Source organism: Onychomys torridus, chromosome 14, assembly GCF_903995425.1.
Source record: "Onychomys torridus chromosome 14, mOncTor1.1, whole genome shotgun sequence".
Taxonomy (NCBI): domain Eukaryota; kingdom Metazoa; phylum Chordata; class Mammalia; order Rodentia; family Cricetidae; genus Onychomys; species Onychomys torridus.
The window spans coordinates 53,802,299-53,819,165 of NC_050456.1; the positions used below are offsets into that span (position 1 = coordinate 53,802,299).

The 16,867-nt window shown below is 44.8% G+C and overlaps 2 protein-coding genes across 7 annotated transcripts in view; both read right to left on the minus strand.

Moving 5' to 3' along the window:
• Mlh3 (mutL homolog 3) overlaps positions 1–5,737 on the minus strand; it is a 35,832-nt gene extending 30,095 nt beyond the window's left edge. For 3 of the 4 annotated variants that reach the window (XM_036206438.1, XM_036206437.1, XM_036206435.1), the window contains exons 1-2: positions 5,690–5,737; positions 1,070–4,370 (exon numbers count right to left, since the gene is read on the minus strand). In XM_036206438.1, the coding sequence (XP_036062331.1) occupies positions 1,070–4,307 (3,238 nt within the window). In that variant the 5' untranslated portion in view covers positions 4,308–4,370; positions 5,690–5,737. Of the gene's footprint in view, positions 1–1,069; positions 4,371–5,598 lie in introns of all 4 variants that reach the window. The other variant, XM_036206436.1, reaches the window with a different exon arrangement.
• Positions 5,738–7,501: 1,764 nt separating this feature from the next.
• Acyp1 (acylphosphatase 1) lies at positions 7,502–16,737 on the minus strand. Of its 3 annotated transcripts, XM_036206448.1 has the most exons (4): positions 16,437–16,485; positions 12,825–12,984; positions 11,921–12,012; positions 7,502–7,903 (listed from the first exon to the last, which is right to left on the minus strand). In XM_036206448.1, the coding sequence occupies exons 3-4, from the start codon at positions 12,002–12,004 to the stop codon at positions 7,688–7,690; spliced, it is 300 nt and encodes a 99-aa protein (XP_036062341.1). In that variant the 5' UTR covers positions 12,005–12,012; positions 12,825–12,984; positions 16,437–16,485; the 3' UTR covers positions 7,502–7,687. The 3 variants fall into 3 exon arrangements, with proteins under 3 accessions (XP_036062341.1, XP_036062340.1, XP_036062342.1); XM_036206447.1 differs by lacking the exon at positions 12,825–12,984 and having other exon boundaries at positions 16,437–16,737; XM_036206449.1 differs by lacking the exons at positions 12,825–12,984; positions 16,437–16,485 and adding an exon at positions 12,268–12,408.
• Between the last annotated feature and the right edge of the window lie 130 nt (positions 16,738–16,867).

Sequence of the window (16,867 nt, forward strand, 5' to 3'; positions counted from 1 at the left end):
AGAAGTTACAACAGTAATTCCTTTTTCCCATAAGAAAGGAAATTTGAAAAACATTTAAAACTAAAGGATTTATTTAACAACAGAGCCTCCAACTAGAAATATTTATCTTAAGGAGACATTATAATATGCAATTATATTCATACAATTTACATTCTTTTACAGCATGCGAGACTTAACAGGGATGCATATTTAGTGTTTATCTTACTAGTGAAAGCTGAGATTATAGCCAGATGGAAATCAGCTTTACGTCTCCCAACATCTGGCTCTCAACACACTGCCAAAACAATGTCACTTTTAATGTTGCCCGAAACCTGAGAACCCAGAGTCCTAGACCAGGCTCTGGTGTTGCTTTATGGTGTGATCTGAAAGCCACATCATTACATACTTCTTATATCAGAAATGTACCAAGTGGATTGATATATACATTATAATAAAGTACATTTGAAAAATATAGTTATGAAGGCACCTATCTAGCCTATATCTTGGAAACTGTTTGGCCAAATCTTACTTTCTAGGGGAAACTCACAAAATCCCACTGCAATGACCTATATATCTTCCTGGAAACTTATAATAAGTAAAGAATCTTCCCAACCCTAGGCTGGTAGCCACAGACGAAAGCAGTCATGTCTCTAAAGACAAACTTTCAGAAGTATATTTGGGGAGAATGGGAAAACAGGATAAATAAGTACTGTGGGTCTTTTTAGCCATTAACAGCAGAATTTTATTAAAATGAAGTCCCACCCCACATACACACATATGTCTTAGACACATGTAAATACCTTTGGCCTTCAGAAAATGGGTGTTGTGGTACATACTTTTAATTCTAGCACTTGGATAACAGGAGCTATCATGAGTTCAAGACCAACCTGGCTACAGAGAGAGTTTGAGGCCAGCCTGGGCTACATAGCAAGACCCTGTCTCAATATTCCCAACTTCAAACAATAAAACAATAAAAAACAGCTTTCCATTGCTATCTGCTAAGGCTGCCACCTCTGTGAACAATTACATTGCTCTTCGTTCACTATTCCTTTTCAAAAACATTTCACGCCAGTGACTACCACATACTTACCATTCCCACATAGGACATCCACAGCCACAGTTGTGAGGTCTTTAGTACAAGCGGTCTGAACATCTTCAGTGGGAGCAATGAATGTGCTCAGTCCTGTAGTTCTGTTGATGTAAACCATTCTTCCTAGGCTTACATCAAAGTGCTGTTGCCAGCCCATACAGTGTGCATCTGAGTCTTCGTTTTCAGAACGAGATTGTGCTTTAGATTCATCATTCTGGGAACAAATTCCATCTTGGCCGGCAGTGGCATCTTTGACCTGACTCACGATCATTCTACTGGGAGAATCAGCATTTCCTATATGTTGCTCTGAAGATTTGATGCAAACATCTGAATCTTTACTGATTTTAGAATCATCACAGGGTAACAGCAAAGGAGTTTCTGGTTTTTCTGTGTCACCCACAATATTGTTAGAATGTATTGCACTGTTACTGCTGGAACTAGCCTGTGTGGCAGAGTCTGGTATTAGGAGCATGCCACTCTCTGTTTTTTCATGTGTATTTTTAAATAATTCACAAAAATGTAAGTCTAACTTACTAGTGCCCTGGCTACTGTCTGGAAGTTCACTATGGCCTGTTTGCATCTCTTTTTCAGAACCTTTCAGTCTGGATAATTTAGAAGCCAGTGATTGATTGGTCTTCTCAACATTGGAAGGTTTTCTGTTACCGTGAGATAATTCTGCCAGAGTAATAGGACTTTCTCTGAAATGAGGCATCTGTTCTAAGCAATCCTCTTTGGAAAATGGACATTTCTCTGAGTACAGGATATGACTTACTGGTTGACAAGTACTGTAAGAATCACTGTGCTCCACAGTAGTGATCTTAACACCACCAGACATATCAACCTGACTATTGTTTTCCAGGAGAATGTCAGGTTCGACCTGAGGGTCGTAGTGGTTCCTGACTTCGGTGTGATTTTCCCTTTCTGCATCTAGAGAACTGTTAACCTTCCCATACTGCCTCTTAAACTTCTCTAAAGATCCTATTTGTGAATGCAGGCTTAGCTTCCTACGGACCATGTGTCTGGAGGAACGCATAGTCTTATCTGTTCTCTTACTACTGTCTGAAGCAGATCTACCCCACAGGAAGGAGGATGTAGCAGGCAAAAAACAATCCGTGTGTGATCCTGCACCACCTTCCTGAAAAAGAGCCAAGCTCTCATCCGCTGCTACTGGGTTCTTCTCTGTCCCATAACCTGTATTTGTCCTGCAGAACTTTTTGTGGGGCAGCTGAGCAGATTCTTTACTTACAGTGCTTGTTAAATCCATGTCTGGAGTCTCAAGTGCGTGGTATGCTCTATTTCCAAATGCTTCCTGGGCACTTACAGGACCGGGGCGAACATAATTTTTAAGTGAATGTTCTGTTTCAGTTGACTTGGTGTACTCATTTTGTACCACATGAGTGATAAAGCCAGTGGAGCGTAATTTAACTTGTCCATAACTAAAAACATTTACTCTTTCATGCCTACGAGGCTCTTTTTTTCTTTTTTCCTTCTTTCTCTGTGTACCTTGTACTCTAAATACTGCTGTCTCAAAAGGCAGAGGTTGGTACCCCACTTCAGTAGCATCTTTGTGTTTTTCTAGGAGACTCTGAATCCCACTATCCTGGGGAATGTTGGCAGCCATGACATTAACAGCAGTACTTATTTTCTGTGTCTCTAGATCTGCCTCACTCTCCTCGAAGACACGATGTGTCCAGATAGGACTTGAAAACAGTTTGGGGCGAGTTCCATGTGGACTTTCTGAAATCTTATGTTCCAAGAAAGATTTCTGATGTTCCTCATTTTCTCCAGATCGTGATTCTTCAACTACCTCTTCTTCCAACACCCTTGATTCTACGTGAGCGCTGTCTTTGCCGTGTAATGATGACTCTGTCATTTGACTGCGGCCCAGGCCATCGGCGTCACAGCTGCACAGTGAGTCCTCTGTTGTCTTATTTCTGCTCGCTTCTGAATCCCCAGAATCCTGTGTGTTTGTATTTTCTGCAGTAGCTCTCCTTTTCACAGCTTTCGACTGCAAATTAAACATTTCATAGGAATCCAAAATATTATTGCACGCTTCCTGGAAACTGCTCTGGTCACACTTCTCCCGAGTGGGTGCATGTGTTTGAAGAGTCGTACCAAACAAACGGAAATCATTCTCTTCATTAAATTCCTTAATGTCTTCACCTGATAATTCTACAAATAGTTTTTCTTGCTTTAAAAACCTTTTCACGCCTTCCTGAATACAAACCAGCAGGGTATCCCAGTTCTGAAACTCAATCAGTGTTTTGGCTGGCTCCAGGCACACGTCATATTCACAGAGCTGGCTCTGCACATTGATCACATATATCCCATGGAGTTCTGGGCCAGAACGACGCCGAGGACTTGAATTCATCTGCCTATTGGCAGAGCCAGTCTTCGGCCTACATATAATACTTTCTCTTCTTAATAAAAAGTCAATGAGTTTATGCAACTTTGTCCTTAAAACCAGTCTTCTGTTCACAAACAAAAACTGCATATTCTTATTGTAGTGTGCTTCGGAGCTAATGTAGCCACTAAACTCAAACTCCTTGTATCTAAAATGTATTTCTCTTAACTTTTGGGACTTGCCTAGTCCATAAATTTGACAAAATCGAGAACACATGTCTTTGGTTTTGGGGAGTTGGAGAACCATGGCACCAGAAACATCATTCCTCAAAGAGAAAGAGATGGAAGGGTGCATCAGGGACAGGGCTTCTACCCTCTGCCTAACCTTCTCAAACTCTAGTCTAGGATCCATGCTTTTCCTCCTCACAGGCACCTGGGAAAACAGGTTATACACTGTCACTGTTGTCCCCACACTTGGTCTAGTCAAATCAGCTTCGCACACACTTAGGGCTTTCCCATTCTGAAACATTTTCACAAAGGTTTTCATAGTCGTGTTTTTCTTGGATAAAATTTCCACAGCACTAGCCATGTCAGCTATACTTGCCAAGGCCTCTCCTCGGAAACCATAAAACTTTGGGTTCCCCAAATCCTGTATTGAGTTGCATTTACTGGTAAAATACCGGTTTCCCACCTTCTCCACATCATCCCCCGCCATCCCAAATCCATTGTCTATCACTTGAACCTGGAAGGTTTCCATATTCACTCTGATGGCCACACATTTTGCTTCAGCATCAATACTGTTGAGGATAAGTTCCTCAACACACTGGCCTAAGGAGATTATGGCCAAACCGGAACGAAATTTGGCTTGTACTTCCTCTGACAAACACTTGATCATGGCAGGTAGACATGTGGAGAGAATCCCAGAAACTGGCTTTCTTCTCTGACTAGAAATAACCACCTATGGGGAAAAAAAACCAAACACATATCCTCAGTTATACAGCAATACTCAATTATCTCAAGTATTATGAAGAACAGTTTGAGGAAAATAAAATATTAAACCAAAATACGAAACAGAAGTACACTCCTAATTTTCAAACGGCACACAAAACTCATGCCTGGTATAATGGACTTCAATTCCAAAGAAGCATTCATAATTTCATAATTCTCCCTGTTCCTAAAGTGAATGCCCTAAAGTGAAATCCTAATTATACTTGATGTTGACCCATAAAGGACACTATGCAAAATTCTAAGCACTTCACTAAAAACAGATGCCTAAATTAAATTCAGCTAAGAAACATTAAACTAGAAATTATTCGTGAAAAAAGTCCAAGTTAGTTTCATAACATTTATACATTACACAATAACCATGACTTTTAGAAAAACTTTGATGTGCTAAGACACTTTAAGTAAGAAAGTAAAACAATAGGAATTAAAAAGTCAAATATACAGCTGGGCGGTGGCGGCTCACGCTTTTAATCCCAGCACTTGGGAGGGAGAGGCAGGCGGATTTCTGTGAGTGCGAGGCCAGCCTGGTCTACAGAGTGAGATCCAGGAAAGGCACAAAGCTACACAGAGAAACCCTGTCTCAAAAAGAAAAAAAAAAGTCAAATATATCAAGGAAAAGATAGATATTAAGCGATTACTACAGTCACAATTACTTCTTGGGGGGGAGAATAAATCATGGAAATTCCTTTGCCTGTAAGTTTTTTACCATTTGCTATTTAAATCCTGCTCGTGTGTTGCTGGACAGTTTGCTGAAAAGCCCTTATTACTCATATTCTTTTGTATTGATACTCTCGGTCTTTATAGACCTCCCCCTCCCCCCCAGAACACAACTTGGCAACAGTAAGGGTTGTTTGAACCTGATTTCAAGTTTCCTTGCAGGTACAAATAAACCCTGAGAGTCCAGGTCATTAAAGGTCTCACTCCCTTCTTCATAAGCGATACCAGCACGGCTGGTGACAGGGCGGGTTTTTGTAAAGCCTGGGGAAACGGGGGCTACGCTTGCTGTCTAAGACAAAGAACACGGCGGCCGTTGGCAAACGGGGAGAAGGTGTAACAAGCATTCCGGTGACACCGCAGTCCTAGGGTGCAGCCAGTGCAGCGTCCCGGCCAGGAAGCCCGCGCCTGCGCACTCCACCCGCCCCGCCGCTCCCGAGGCCCCGCCTCCCGGGGGCCCCGGGCACCTCCGGGCAGGCCCGCGGCCGTCACCACAGCTCTCCTGGTGTTAGACGAGCTCTCGGGACCATCTTTCAACACGTGCTTCCCCCCCTTCACCTCGAATGTCCTCCATCAACTCTCACGGAACAACCGCCTCCGACGCCGGGCGCGCGCTCTAGAGCATGCGCTTCCGAGACGCCGCGGGCCCGCTGCTGCTCGTCTAGTGCGCAGGCGCCAAGGTGGCCCTGCTGGGAACGTGCCCCTTTTCACCTGGCTGGTTCCAATTAGAGCTCGTGCCTAATTGTCTTTTGGTGACTGGGTGATCGGCTGTTTCCAATAAGTTTTGCTTTGTTCTTTTCCTCGCTCTCTTCCCCTTTGCATGTACTCATATTTGGCCCCGATTTATATTTTGGGTTGTTTCTTTTGTTTTTGGATTTTCGAGACAGGGTGTCTCTGTGTAGCCCTTGGAACCTGTCCTGGAACTCACTCTGTAGACCAGGCTGGCCTCGAACTCACTGAGATTCACCTGCCTCTGCCTCCCGAGTGTTGTTGGCATTGAAGTCGTGTGCCACCACCGACCGGCTGGATTAATCTTTTGTTTCCTTGGCTTTTGTTCGCTATATTGTAGACTATGTGAAGGTGGGTTTTGGTTTTGTTTACTGCCGTGTCCTGGTGTCAAGAAGACATTCAGAGAATGCAGAGCTCTCTTAGAATAAATGCTAAGAAGCCAGACCTTTCTTCTCCCTCTTGATTTTTCAGGTCAGGATTTCTGTGTGTAACAACCCTGGCTGTCCTGAAACTCACTTTGTAGACCAGGCTGGCCTTGAACCCGCCTGCCTCTGCCTCCTACAACTCTCTTAATTTACAAATCATGACGCCAGGATCCATTCCTTGATTTACTTTTTATTATTTTTTTAATCTTCCCAATACCACTACTGCTTTTTCCTAACTGAAGGAGAACAGAGAACAGAGCTCTAAACAGCACATAGAGAATATTTTGGGAATTATTAGCCTATCAGTTTTTTGCCTCTGTCTCAGTTTCATTGAAACCTCCTCCCCTGGGCCCTAAAACCTTTTTTTTTTTTAATTTATGTATTTACATATGTGCATTTTTGTCTGCATTACATCTGCATCCCACCAGAGGGCATCCGATCGGTGGGACTACAGCTGTAGACAGTTGTGAGCTGGGAACTGAACTCAGGACCTCTGGGAGAGCTACCAGTGCTCTTAACTGCTGAGCCATCGCTCCAGGCCACCCCTCCTCCCTTTAATGGAACTTATGACAAATTTTAAATTAAGTATCTATTTATTTAATTACTAAGCAAATCAAATCAGACTTCTAGGGCCGATGAAGCAAGATCCTGATTATTGCTCCTTTGGCCAGGACTCCATGACAAAAGGCCACAGGCTGGGTGGCTTAAGTAGCCAGGAGTTTTTTGTTTGATTTGGTTTGTTTTTCCCCAGATCTGGGACAAGTCAGAGAGTAAGGTGTCAGCCAGGATTTCTTCTGAGGCCTCTTCTTGGGGTGTAGCTGGCTGTCTTCACATCTTTTGTGCACACACACTTGTGTGTCTGCGGTCGTGGAGGATTGGGACTTGGTTTAGAGTCTGAGCGTTCAAATGAGGGGAGGGGCGCAATCCAGCCAGTAACTACAGCCTGTGACTTTCTAACCCATGGAAAGGAATGACCATAGATATCCCAAGAACCTGAAAACCGAAAGTAACCAGTCCAACACATCTCAACACTTCTAACCTGACCTTACCACACATTGAATCTCCCTGAAGAAACTGTGTAACAATTTAAAGAAACAATTCAAAGTCACTTCTCTCCCAGACCTCTCTAAACTACCTCAAAATCTTCCTCTCACAACAGATTGAATATATCATGTTGCCCAAAAGTTCACTGAAGATTTAAAAAGCACAGTAAGCATAAGGTTCTAATGTGTTTTTATTGGTTAAAATTATACACAATTGTATTCCATCATACATGTAACACACGGTAACTTTCAAAAACACAGCTAAAATAACTTACTGAGAAATTCTAATACTGAGCATAGAATCGTTCGTTCTATATCCATAAAAAAGGAGTGAGGTTATTTGGAAAAACTTCAGGTCATTATTTTACAATTTGGAAGTCTGAATAATCTAGCTTTGTGATGACTTTCTCGTTGTTGAAGTTCGCTCTGTCAATGTGCGACTTAGGACTTCCTCTTTTCTCCAGCCATTCCTGCATGGGCCGCACCTTGGAGATGGGACCTTGTAGTTGTCCCTGCACTGTGCCCCGATCGGTGTTCTGGACCCAGCCTACCAGACCCAGCTTTTTACCCTCAGCCTAAGGGGGAGAAAAGAGAAAGAGCGATCCAGTTAGTTTGCACCAAAGAGAGACTAGAATCTGTGGACGGAATCTTGGCCTAGAATCAAACCACTGAAACTAATTTGACATTGCCCAGAAAAATCAAAACAGACACCAAGGAGGATCCCATAGCTGATTTTAACATCAAGTGTTAGCCACTCAATTCCATTCCTCCTTTTTTATTCTACAAAACTCAGCGCTGGCTTCTTTGAAATTTCCATTATATAGTAATGAATGTGGTTAAGTACTGAAGAGTAAGCCCCAAAAACGCCTTTAAAACGATTTCCTAAGGCTGACTGGTCTAGGGTCCTTGGCTTGCAGCTTGTTCATTTCTTGTCTTTTCTTTCTTGTCTTTTCTTTGAGACACTCTCATTATGTAGCTTTGGCTGATGTAGATCTAACTCATCAGGTAGTCTTTCTGCCATCCTCCTGCCTCTGCCTTCTGAGTGCTGGGATTATAAGTGCCCACCATCACGCCCAGCCAAATCAAAGTGGGAGAGACCCTGAGTGTTCGTGTTTTACAGCACTGGGAATTCACCTGGAGCCTTTGCATGCTACCTAGGCAAGCACAATAGCTCAAAGCTATACCCCTGACGCTCTTTCTCTTCTCTTAATCAGCAATCTACTGGGTGTATTAAACAGAAAAAGCTTGAGGTTATGTGATCCTTGCCTTTGCCCTTAGCCAGGACCACACCTAAATGAATCCAGATGAAGTGACCCATTGTATCTTTAAAGGTCATTACACAGTATTCCACAATTTCCTGGGCGGCACCACCACTGTTTTTACTGCGGAGGACTCCCTAACCTAACCTGTTTACATTGCACCCACAGCCCACTTTCTGTCACACTTGCTAGAGAAGTGAAGCAGCTGTGAAGGGCTCTCAGCATGAAGGGGTTCACCAGGCCCCGCAGCTATCAGGTTTCTGTTTGTCAGGTCATGGGCCCGCCCGGTGAAGACGCTGTCTGCTCTAAGAGACCAGACAGGCAGCCTGGAGAAATCACAGCATATCCCTGCTGCAGCTCTCTCTGGACCAAGAGTTTGAGGAGCCATGCTGTGTTACAGCCTCACAGCTCAGAGCCCCTAATATATGGTCCTATCTGGTACCCGGTTCCTCCATGCTCTTTATTCGGTAGGCTATCCTATACTAAATCACTAAAAAGAACTTACTGACAAACTCTAAAACTGAAAGAACATAAAAGTCAGGTATTTTCCTTGTCTGGGGGGTTTCTTTGAAGGTACCATCTGTGGTGGCTCTTCATGTGCTGGATGGGAATGGGTTGAGTGCTGGTTCCCATAGAGTCCAGAAGCGGGTGGTGCCAGGTCCCCTGGGGCTAGAATTAGAGGTGGTTATGAACCACCCTATGTGTGTTCTGGCAACTGAACTGAGTCCTTTGGAAAAACAGTATGGGCTGCTGAGCCATCTCCCCAGGCTCCTAAGTTATCTTTCTTAACGATGCCCCTCTCCATTACAAAAATGTACTTTTTAATCACATTTACTTATTTACGAGGGTGAGGCATACATACCGTAGCACAAGTGTGGAGGGCAGAGGACTGCTTGCAGAGGTCCATTCCCTCCTTCTACCTTGTGGGTCCTGGGGATTGAACTCAGTCCACCAGTCTCGGTGGCAAGAGCCTTTACCCACGGAGCCACCTTACCAGAAAGCCTGCAAGCCCTGCCATGCTGCTCCATCTGATGACTGTCTCTCATACTGCTCTCCTCCCTCAAGGCCTGGCCATAGACCTGCCCCCCAGGAACAAGGCTCGCCCAGTAAAGCTCATTTCTGAAGGGGGAAGTCTCATGCCAATCCCCTTTCCAATTCTGCTGCTCCTTTTCCTAATGTTTCTTTTCTTCTGTCTAGGAAGTAATTACAGTGTCTTTAAAGGTGAACGATGGGGGGCTGGAGAGATGGCTCAGTGGTTAAGAGCACTGGCTGCTCTTCAGGAGGTCCTGAGTTCAATTCCCAGCATCCACATGACAGCTCACCACTGTCTGTAACTCCAGTTGCAGGGGATCTGACACTTTCATGCAGACATACACACAGAGAAACCCTGTCTCAAAAAACCAAAAACCAAACAAACAAACAAAAACAAAAACAAAAAAGAAAGAAAAAGAAAACAGAAAGAAAAGAAAAGAAATGCTTACAAATCTAAAGAAAGAAAAGTCCCAAGAGCTGGCCCGTGGCGGCGCACGCCTTTGATCTCACTTCTTAAGGCAGAGGCAGAGGCAGGCAGATTTCTGAGTTTTAGGCCAGCCTGGTCTACAGACCCAGTTCCAGGACAGCCAGGGTTGCACAGAGAAATCCTGTCTTGCAAAAGAGAAGGAAAGGAAGAGTCCACAAACAGCATTTTTTTAAATCAGTGTTTGCTTTTCTGTATTTTTGTTTTGTTTTGTTTTCTCTGTGTAGTTTTGATGCCTATCCTGGATCTTGCTCTGTAGACCAGGCTGGCCTTGAACTCACAGAGATCCACCTGGTTCTGCCTCCCGAGTGCTGGGATAAAAGGTATGCGCCACCACCATCCGGCGCTTTTCTATATTTTTTTAAAAATATTTTTTAACTTTATTTTATGTGCATTGGTGTGAAGGTGTCAGATCCCCTGGAACTGGAGTTACAGACAGTTGTGAGCTGCCACGTGGGCACTGGGAATTGACCCCGGGCCCTCTGGAAGAGCAGCCAGTGCTCTAAACTGCTGAGCCATCTCTCCAGCCCCTGCTTTTCTGTATTCTAAACTGTCTACAAACTGGGGGTGAGGGTGGGGGCAGAGAGAGAAAGATGCCCTATAATATCTGTTCTCTTTTCCTTGACAACTTAAGATTCCTCTTTGAGCATGTCACCGCCGTTTACTAAGCCACAGGAACCTGCACTGAATAACCAGCGGTAAAGCTAACCCAAACATCGTTATGACTTGCAGCAGCTAACGGGTGCTTCACAAAGGAATGCAGACAGGAAAACGGATTTGCGAATTAATAAGAGGGACTGACAACTGACATCCCTCTTTCAAAGATTCAGGTTTGAAGTTTTAGCATTGCAGTCCTGGCAATAGGACACTCGAGGGAAGTTCCGTAGACCTGTATCTTAATCCGTAGCGTTGCACAGGCATTGGGCAGGCAACGGCCTCATCTCCCTCTGCTGAAGGCAGAAGGAAAATTGAGATTGCCCTTGTACATTGTGAGATGAGAGACAGGGAAACAGAGGCCCAGGCTGCCAAGCCTGTTCTTTTCCTCAAACATTCCCCATTACTATAAGGGGAATACCAGACTCACCTTCCATGTTAACACCTATGCTGGAAGGCAAAACTTTTTTGTTTGTTTGTTTTTGAGACAGGGTTTCTCTGTGTAGTCCTTGATGTACTGAACTCCCTATGTAGATCAGGCTAGTCTCAAACTCACAGAGATCCACCTGCCTCTACCTCCTCAGTGCTGGGATTAAAGTCGTGTGTCACCACACACAGCCTGATACGGTATTTTAATCAGGAAAGCTTACATTAGAAAAGGTGGATGTTCTTGTTCTCGTTCAAAGATAAAAAGAAAGGAATTAATTGATGGGCTGGGGGGGGGGGGGATAGGTTAGCTGGTAATGCTTGCTTAGCCTGCACAAAGTCCCTGGGTTTGAGTTCCAGGGTGAAAAGAGAGAAACTGAGGTATTGAGAGGAAGTTGGAGGAATAAACTTGCAGTGGGTATGAAGGGTGATTACATAACTTTTCGGTAGCTTTCCTATAAAAGTGACTTGGCTAAGCAGGGTGCTTAGGGATACTCTCCTTCGGAGGAGTGTCTAGGTGCTCACTTACCACTCCCAGAAAGAGACCGCTCAGGAGCCACTTGCATATGCATGTGTTTTACAGACTGCAGAACAGTCTCAATCCATCGTGCATCTCGAGTCACAGCTATCCCCTTGAAGCTACCCAAAAGCCAGCCTCTCCAAATTCCCATTTCCCAGAACTAGGCCTCATGTCCATCACCTAATTATGCGCCCCAACACCTCTTCGAGTCACATACCTGAGTGTACTTGCGGAAAAACACCCCTTGAACCTTCCCAAAAATTTCGTAATCCACTGAGACCAAGGTGTCCCCTTCTGCCATACTCAAATCTGTCAGAAACCAGGAAAGCAGCAAGGTGAGGTACTATGCCAGGACCCCATCCTAAGAAGGGGCTACACCCATATTCCATCACCACTGGGACCTCTCCGGAACCTCGGGGTCCCGGAACTGCAGGAGTAAGTGGCTGGGTGGGTGTAAACGCAAGGCCCTGCTCGAGGGCCTTCGCCTGCTCACCCCACTACCCTCGCAGCCCTGCGGCCGCCATGCATCCTCTGCCCACGGGGCCCGCAATCCCCTCCACTGACACTTGGATGATCCGAGCGGCGGACACTCAGGTTTCCTGGGCTTCCCAACCAGCCTCCAAACCGCCCGAGAGACCTCCAGATCAACCGCCCGGGCTATGCTAACCGCCGCTCCCGGAAGTTTAGAGCGCGGCTCCTCCAATGCGGCCCTGCACGCCCATCAACGCGGTACAGCCAATCACAGGTAGGTTTTCGGCCAAGAGCCCGCCCAAGGGCGGGGCTTCGGGACCAGTCAGACCACAGGTGGAGTGATTGATCTTCAGAGCAGAGTCAGGCTTTGCACACGCTGACCCAGCCTGCACCCACTTCTGCCACTAAACGTGCCTCTCTTCTCATTTTCCAGTGGGTATAAAAAGGCACAGACACAACACTTAGAATATGACCACTCATAAACTCAACAGTAACCCGACGGCCTACTACGTGCCAAGGGGTACTGGCATATGTCAGTGACTGTCATAGCAGAATCCTGCGCTGGAGTAACTTATCCATTCTTGAGATGGGAGACAGACAATAAACATTAAACATCATATTTAAATCAATAGAATAGGATCCATACCCACCTTTCTGGCCTGCTTTTTTCTTTTCTTTCAATTCTCTTCCAATTTGGGGTCATGAATAATTTGGACTTGGTAGCAAGAGACAGTAAATGCACAGGACATCACAGTGAAGTTATTCTATCTTGGTTTTTGGAAGCCTTGAGTCTACCTCACTGAAGTCATACTTAAATAAAATAATAAACAAATAACAAAGCACAGGCAGGTAATTCGTGGCTCCAGAATCTCAACTGAATCAATAATTCTAAGCAAAGTGACCAAATGGCACTCATTTACTTTTAGAAAAAAGAGAATTATTATTAAGGGGTTTTTAGGTGAGGGTTGCTAAAATGAGAATTGACTTTATGGATTGGAATTCAGCTACCCTTAGGATCAAGAATGTGTACGAAACACGTCGTGTGTGGTGTTTACTGTTCTTTCTTGGATTGCTTGTATATATCATATCATTTCATGACACTGGGCCCCATTTGTTACTATGTTGGTTGGCAGATTTGGCAGGATGAGATAGACAGTTTGCAGTGGTAGCTATGGTAACCCACCATCACACTGTTCCCCATTTCAGTCATAAAGCCTTCCTGCTGGGAGGTGAAGGAGCTGGATTGAATGGTGTCCTTGGCAATATTTGAAAACAACACTAAACAGTGTATCTGATTGATGTAACTTCTCTAACATTCATTTAAAATAAGTTTCCCTATAGATTCCAAACCCACTGAGTATTTAAATGGACAGAACACCATATGGTGTACAAAAACGAATAATACCATATCTTTGCCCTCAAAGAGTTTCTTGTCATAGATAAATGTGCACGCACAGAATGGCAAGACAATGTGCAACATGGTAATAATGCACTTCATAAACATTCTTTGAGAGATTGTCATGAACCAGCCCAGCATTATCACAGAGACAGAAAGTGTTATGAAGAAGCAGAGATTAATTCTGACTGGGAAGACTGAGAAAGGGCTTGTGGAGAAGACAGCCTGTTCTCAAAGTTACAGGACCACAACCAGAAAGTGATGTAGCCAGGATTTCATTTCAGGCGGCCAGTCCAAAGTCCACTCCCAAAATACTGCCTTCTATCACTCCCCAGCTTGTGGGTAAGGTGGTACCCACAGGCAAGAAGGTAACAGTAGTTGTGATGAGCCAGAGGCTCTCAACGCCATGTGCACATTTGGACCTCTGGGGATCCTTCTGAATATATGCCCACATTTTATCCCCAAGATATTGCTTCCTACTGCACAACCATGGTTGTTGAGACCTGCTGAGATTGATTCAGTTTATTAAGGAGAGACAGGACTATACAGAAATTCTACATCTAATGTGGGGGAGCAAAATTGGCTAAATCATCTATCTCAATTTTTACAACAAGTCACTGTGGAAGAGACACTATAAGTTCAGAAAGATTTACTAGATAGCTCAATTGAATAATTTTACAATGCATGCTTGTATCAAACACATTTACATTTATATATATATATGTATATATATATATATATATATATATATATATATGATTTTGTTTATCTTTTTGTTCATGTGTGTATGTGGACACACGTGGAGTGTCATTCTCCAGGTACAACCCATTTTTTTCTTATGACAGGAGGAAGATGGTGGATGCTTTGAGGGTGAGAGGACATGAGACATGGGGGGACAGCAGACAGGGAATGAGAAGACAATCAGTGTTCTGTCACACTGTGTTTGGAGCTCCTGAGAAACCGTCATGAGGAACTGTACCAGGTGGGTAGTTGGAAATTTATAAGCAGGGAGACTATTGCTAAGCAGGGAATATTTATAAAATATTTATTTATTTTTATTTCACTTGCGCTGGTGTTTTGCCTGCATGTATGTCTGTGTGAGAGTGTCAGATCCTCTGGAACTGGAGTTACAGACAGTTGTGAGCCACCATGTGGGTGCTGGGAATTGAACCTGGGCCCTCTGGAAGAACAGTCAGTGCTCTTAACCACTGAGCCTTCTCTCCAGCCCCCCAAGGAATATTTTAAACATAGGTGAAATTCTAAATGTCAGCCTCTGGTAGAAGTCATAAGGAAGATAATGCCTCTACCCATGTATACATGAAAACTAAGAGTTCTCGGGAACACCTAAACTTAGGAGGCCAGCAAGGGGAAAGGTATAAATGCCAGTAACCTTAACTAGAAACGGATGGTGCAAGGCTGAGAAAGAAGAAAACAAGAGGATGCAGGAGCAGTGAGAAGTGAGTCTTCAGGGAGCGAATGATCACGATTGTCAAGTGAATAGGCTGCAGAAATAGAAGCTTGCCTTCTTGTCTTTACTCGTGGGAAGACATGGATAGCTGTGTAGCCAGACCACAGGGATCAAGGAGCAGGGATCAAGAAAAGTGTGTGTGTGTGTGCTTAGGGTTTGTTATCAAGAGATTGTGGTGTGCTGGGGGGTCATGGTGCACACCTCTAATTCCAGCACTTGGGAGGCAGAGGCAAGTGGATCTCTATGAGTTCAAAGCTAGCCTGGAATACACAGCAAGTTCCAGGCCAACCAAGGCTACGTTTTGAGTCCTTGCCTCAAAAAACAAAACAAAGCAAAGCAAAAGATAGAAAGAGATTGAGATGTCATGTTACATAGTTCACAATTGCCATCACTTCAGGTCCAGGGGTTCCAATGCCATCTTCTGGCTTTCCTATGCACTTCACACACGTGGCATACACTCACACAGATATTCTGTGTGTGTGTGTGTGTGTGTGTGTGTGTGTGTGTGTGTGTGTGTGCGCGCGCGCGCATTCCCAGCCTGGGGGAATCTGAGGCAAAGGATTAAATAGGCAGGAGGGTTAAACAATGGTAACAGTTGGCTAAATATGGAGCCTGACTCAAACACAACCAAAATAAAACAGAAGAGAGATAAGTGGGGTCCTAACATAGGGGAGACAGGTCCAGCAAAGAGAAACTTGTTTTGTACAAGGGAGTTATGCGTATTTTAAAACCAGAGATTTAGACGGAGAGTTTGGAAACTAGTTAAGCAGGATGCATAGGGGCAAGCCATAGAAGACTGACTGAAGCCGCCGGAGCTGAGGTTTACCGAGGCGAGTCAGCGGGGAAAGTCTGCAATGTGGAGAGGCAAAAGAGAATGAAAACAAGGACTGACAATCTGCCCTAGAGAGCCCACCAAGGAATCTCTTTGTAGCACATAAAAGCCGACATCTGATATGTTGAAGTATTAACGAGACTGCCATCTACTTTATTTCCCACGTGCACGAATCTTCTGCTTTAGTTACAGGAAAAACTGTGCTGTCTGTTCCAAAAAGCTTATCCACATGAACTGAAGCACAAAGAAGATAAATAAACTCTTTTCTGATGTCAAGAAGTTACAGGGGATCATTTCATGTGGAAATCAAGTTATGTTCATGACTGTCCATCTGGTAGTTAACTTTATTATCATTACACTAGGCTGAGTCATTCCTGGGCCCTAAGTAGAAACGGTCAGATTTACCACATGAGAGCAAAAACATTATAATAGTAAAATGATTAGATTGGCCTTAGACACTACTCTGGAACAATAATACGTGACGAAATAAAATAAATCTAATAGCAAGCGCCAAAGCATTGCAAGGGAAGACAGCCCAGGAGCACATACGAGCTTTGTAGCCCTACCTGGGGCCTGGGCGCAGCAGCCAAGTGCGCTCAGGAGGGCGATCAGCAGTCCCACTAGCTGGGCGGACCCCCGAATCCTGTGGCGGGGTGACTTCGCAGCCCATCTAGGGGCTCCACTCTTCTCCAGATAAGGGCCCACCCGCATCATTCTTAGGGAAATGCAAGTTCTCCTTTAATGTAGCCCCAGAAAAGCCTCTCCTACCCCTCCCCCTGTTCCCAGGGGCAGCGCCGAGCAGAGCCGCAGAGTTGGCTGCACCCTGCGTCAAGTGACCCGTCCTGCATTCCCACCCCACCTTCCTCCATCCCAAACCCGCCGGGGCAGCTCCGGACGCGTGTGTACTGCGCCTGCGCGTGTCTGGGGCTGGAAGGTGGCAACCAGAGGCGGCGCTCTGGTCTCCAGGCAACGGGGATAACGGAGGTGGACAGACAGC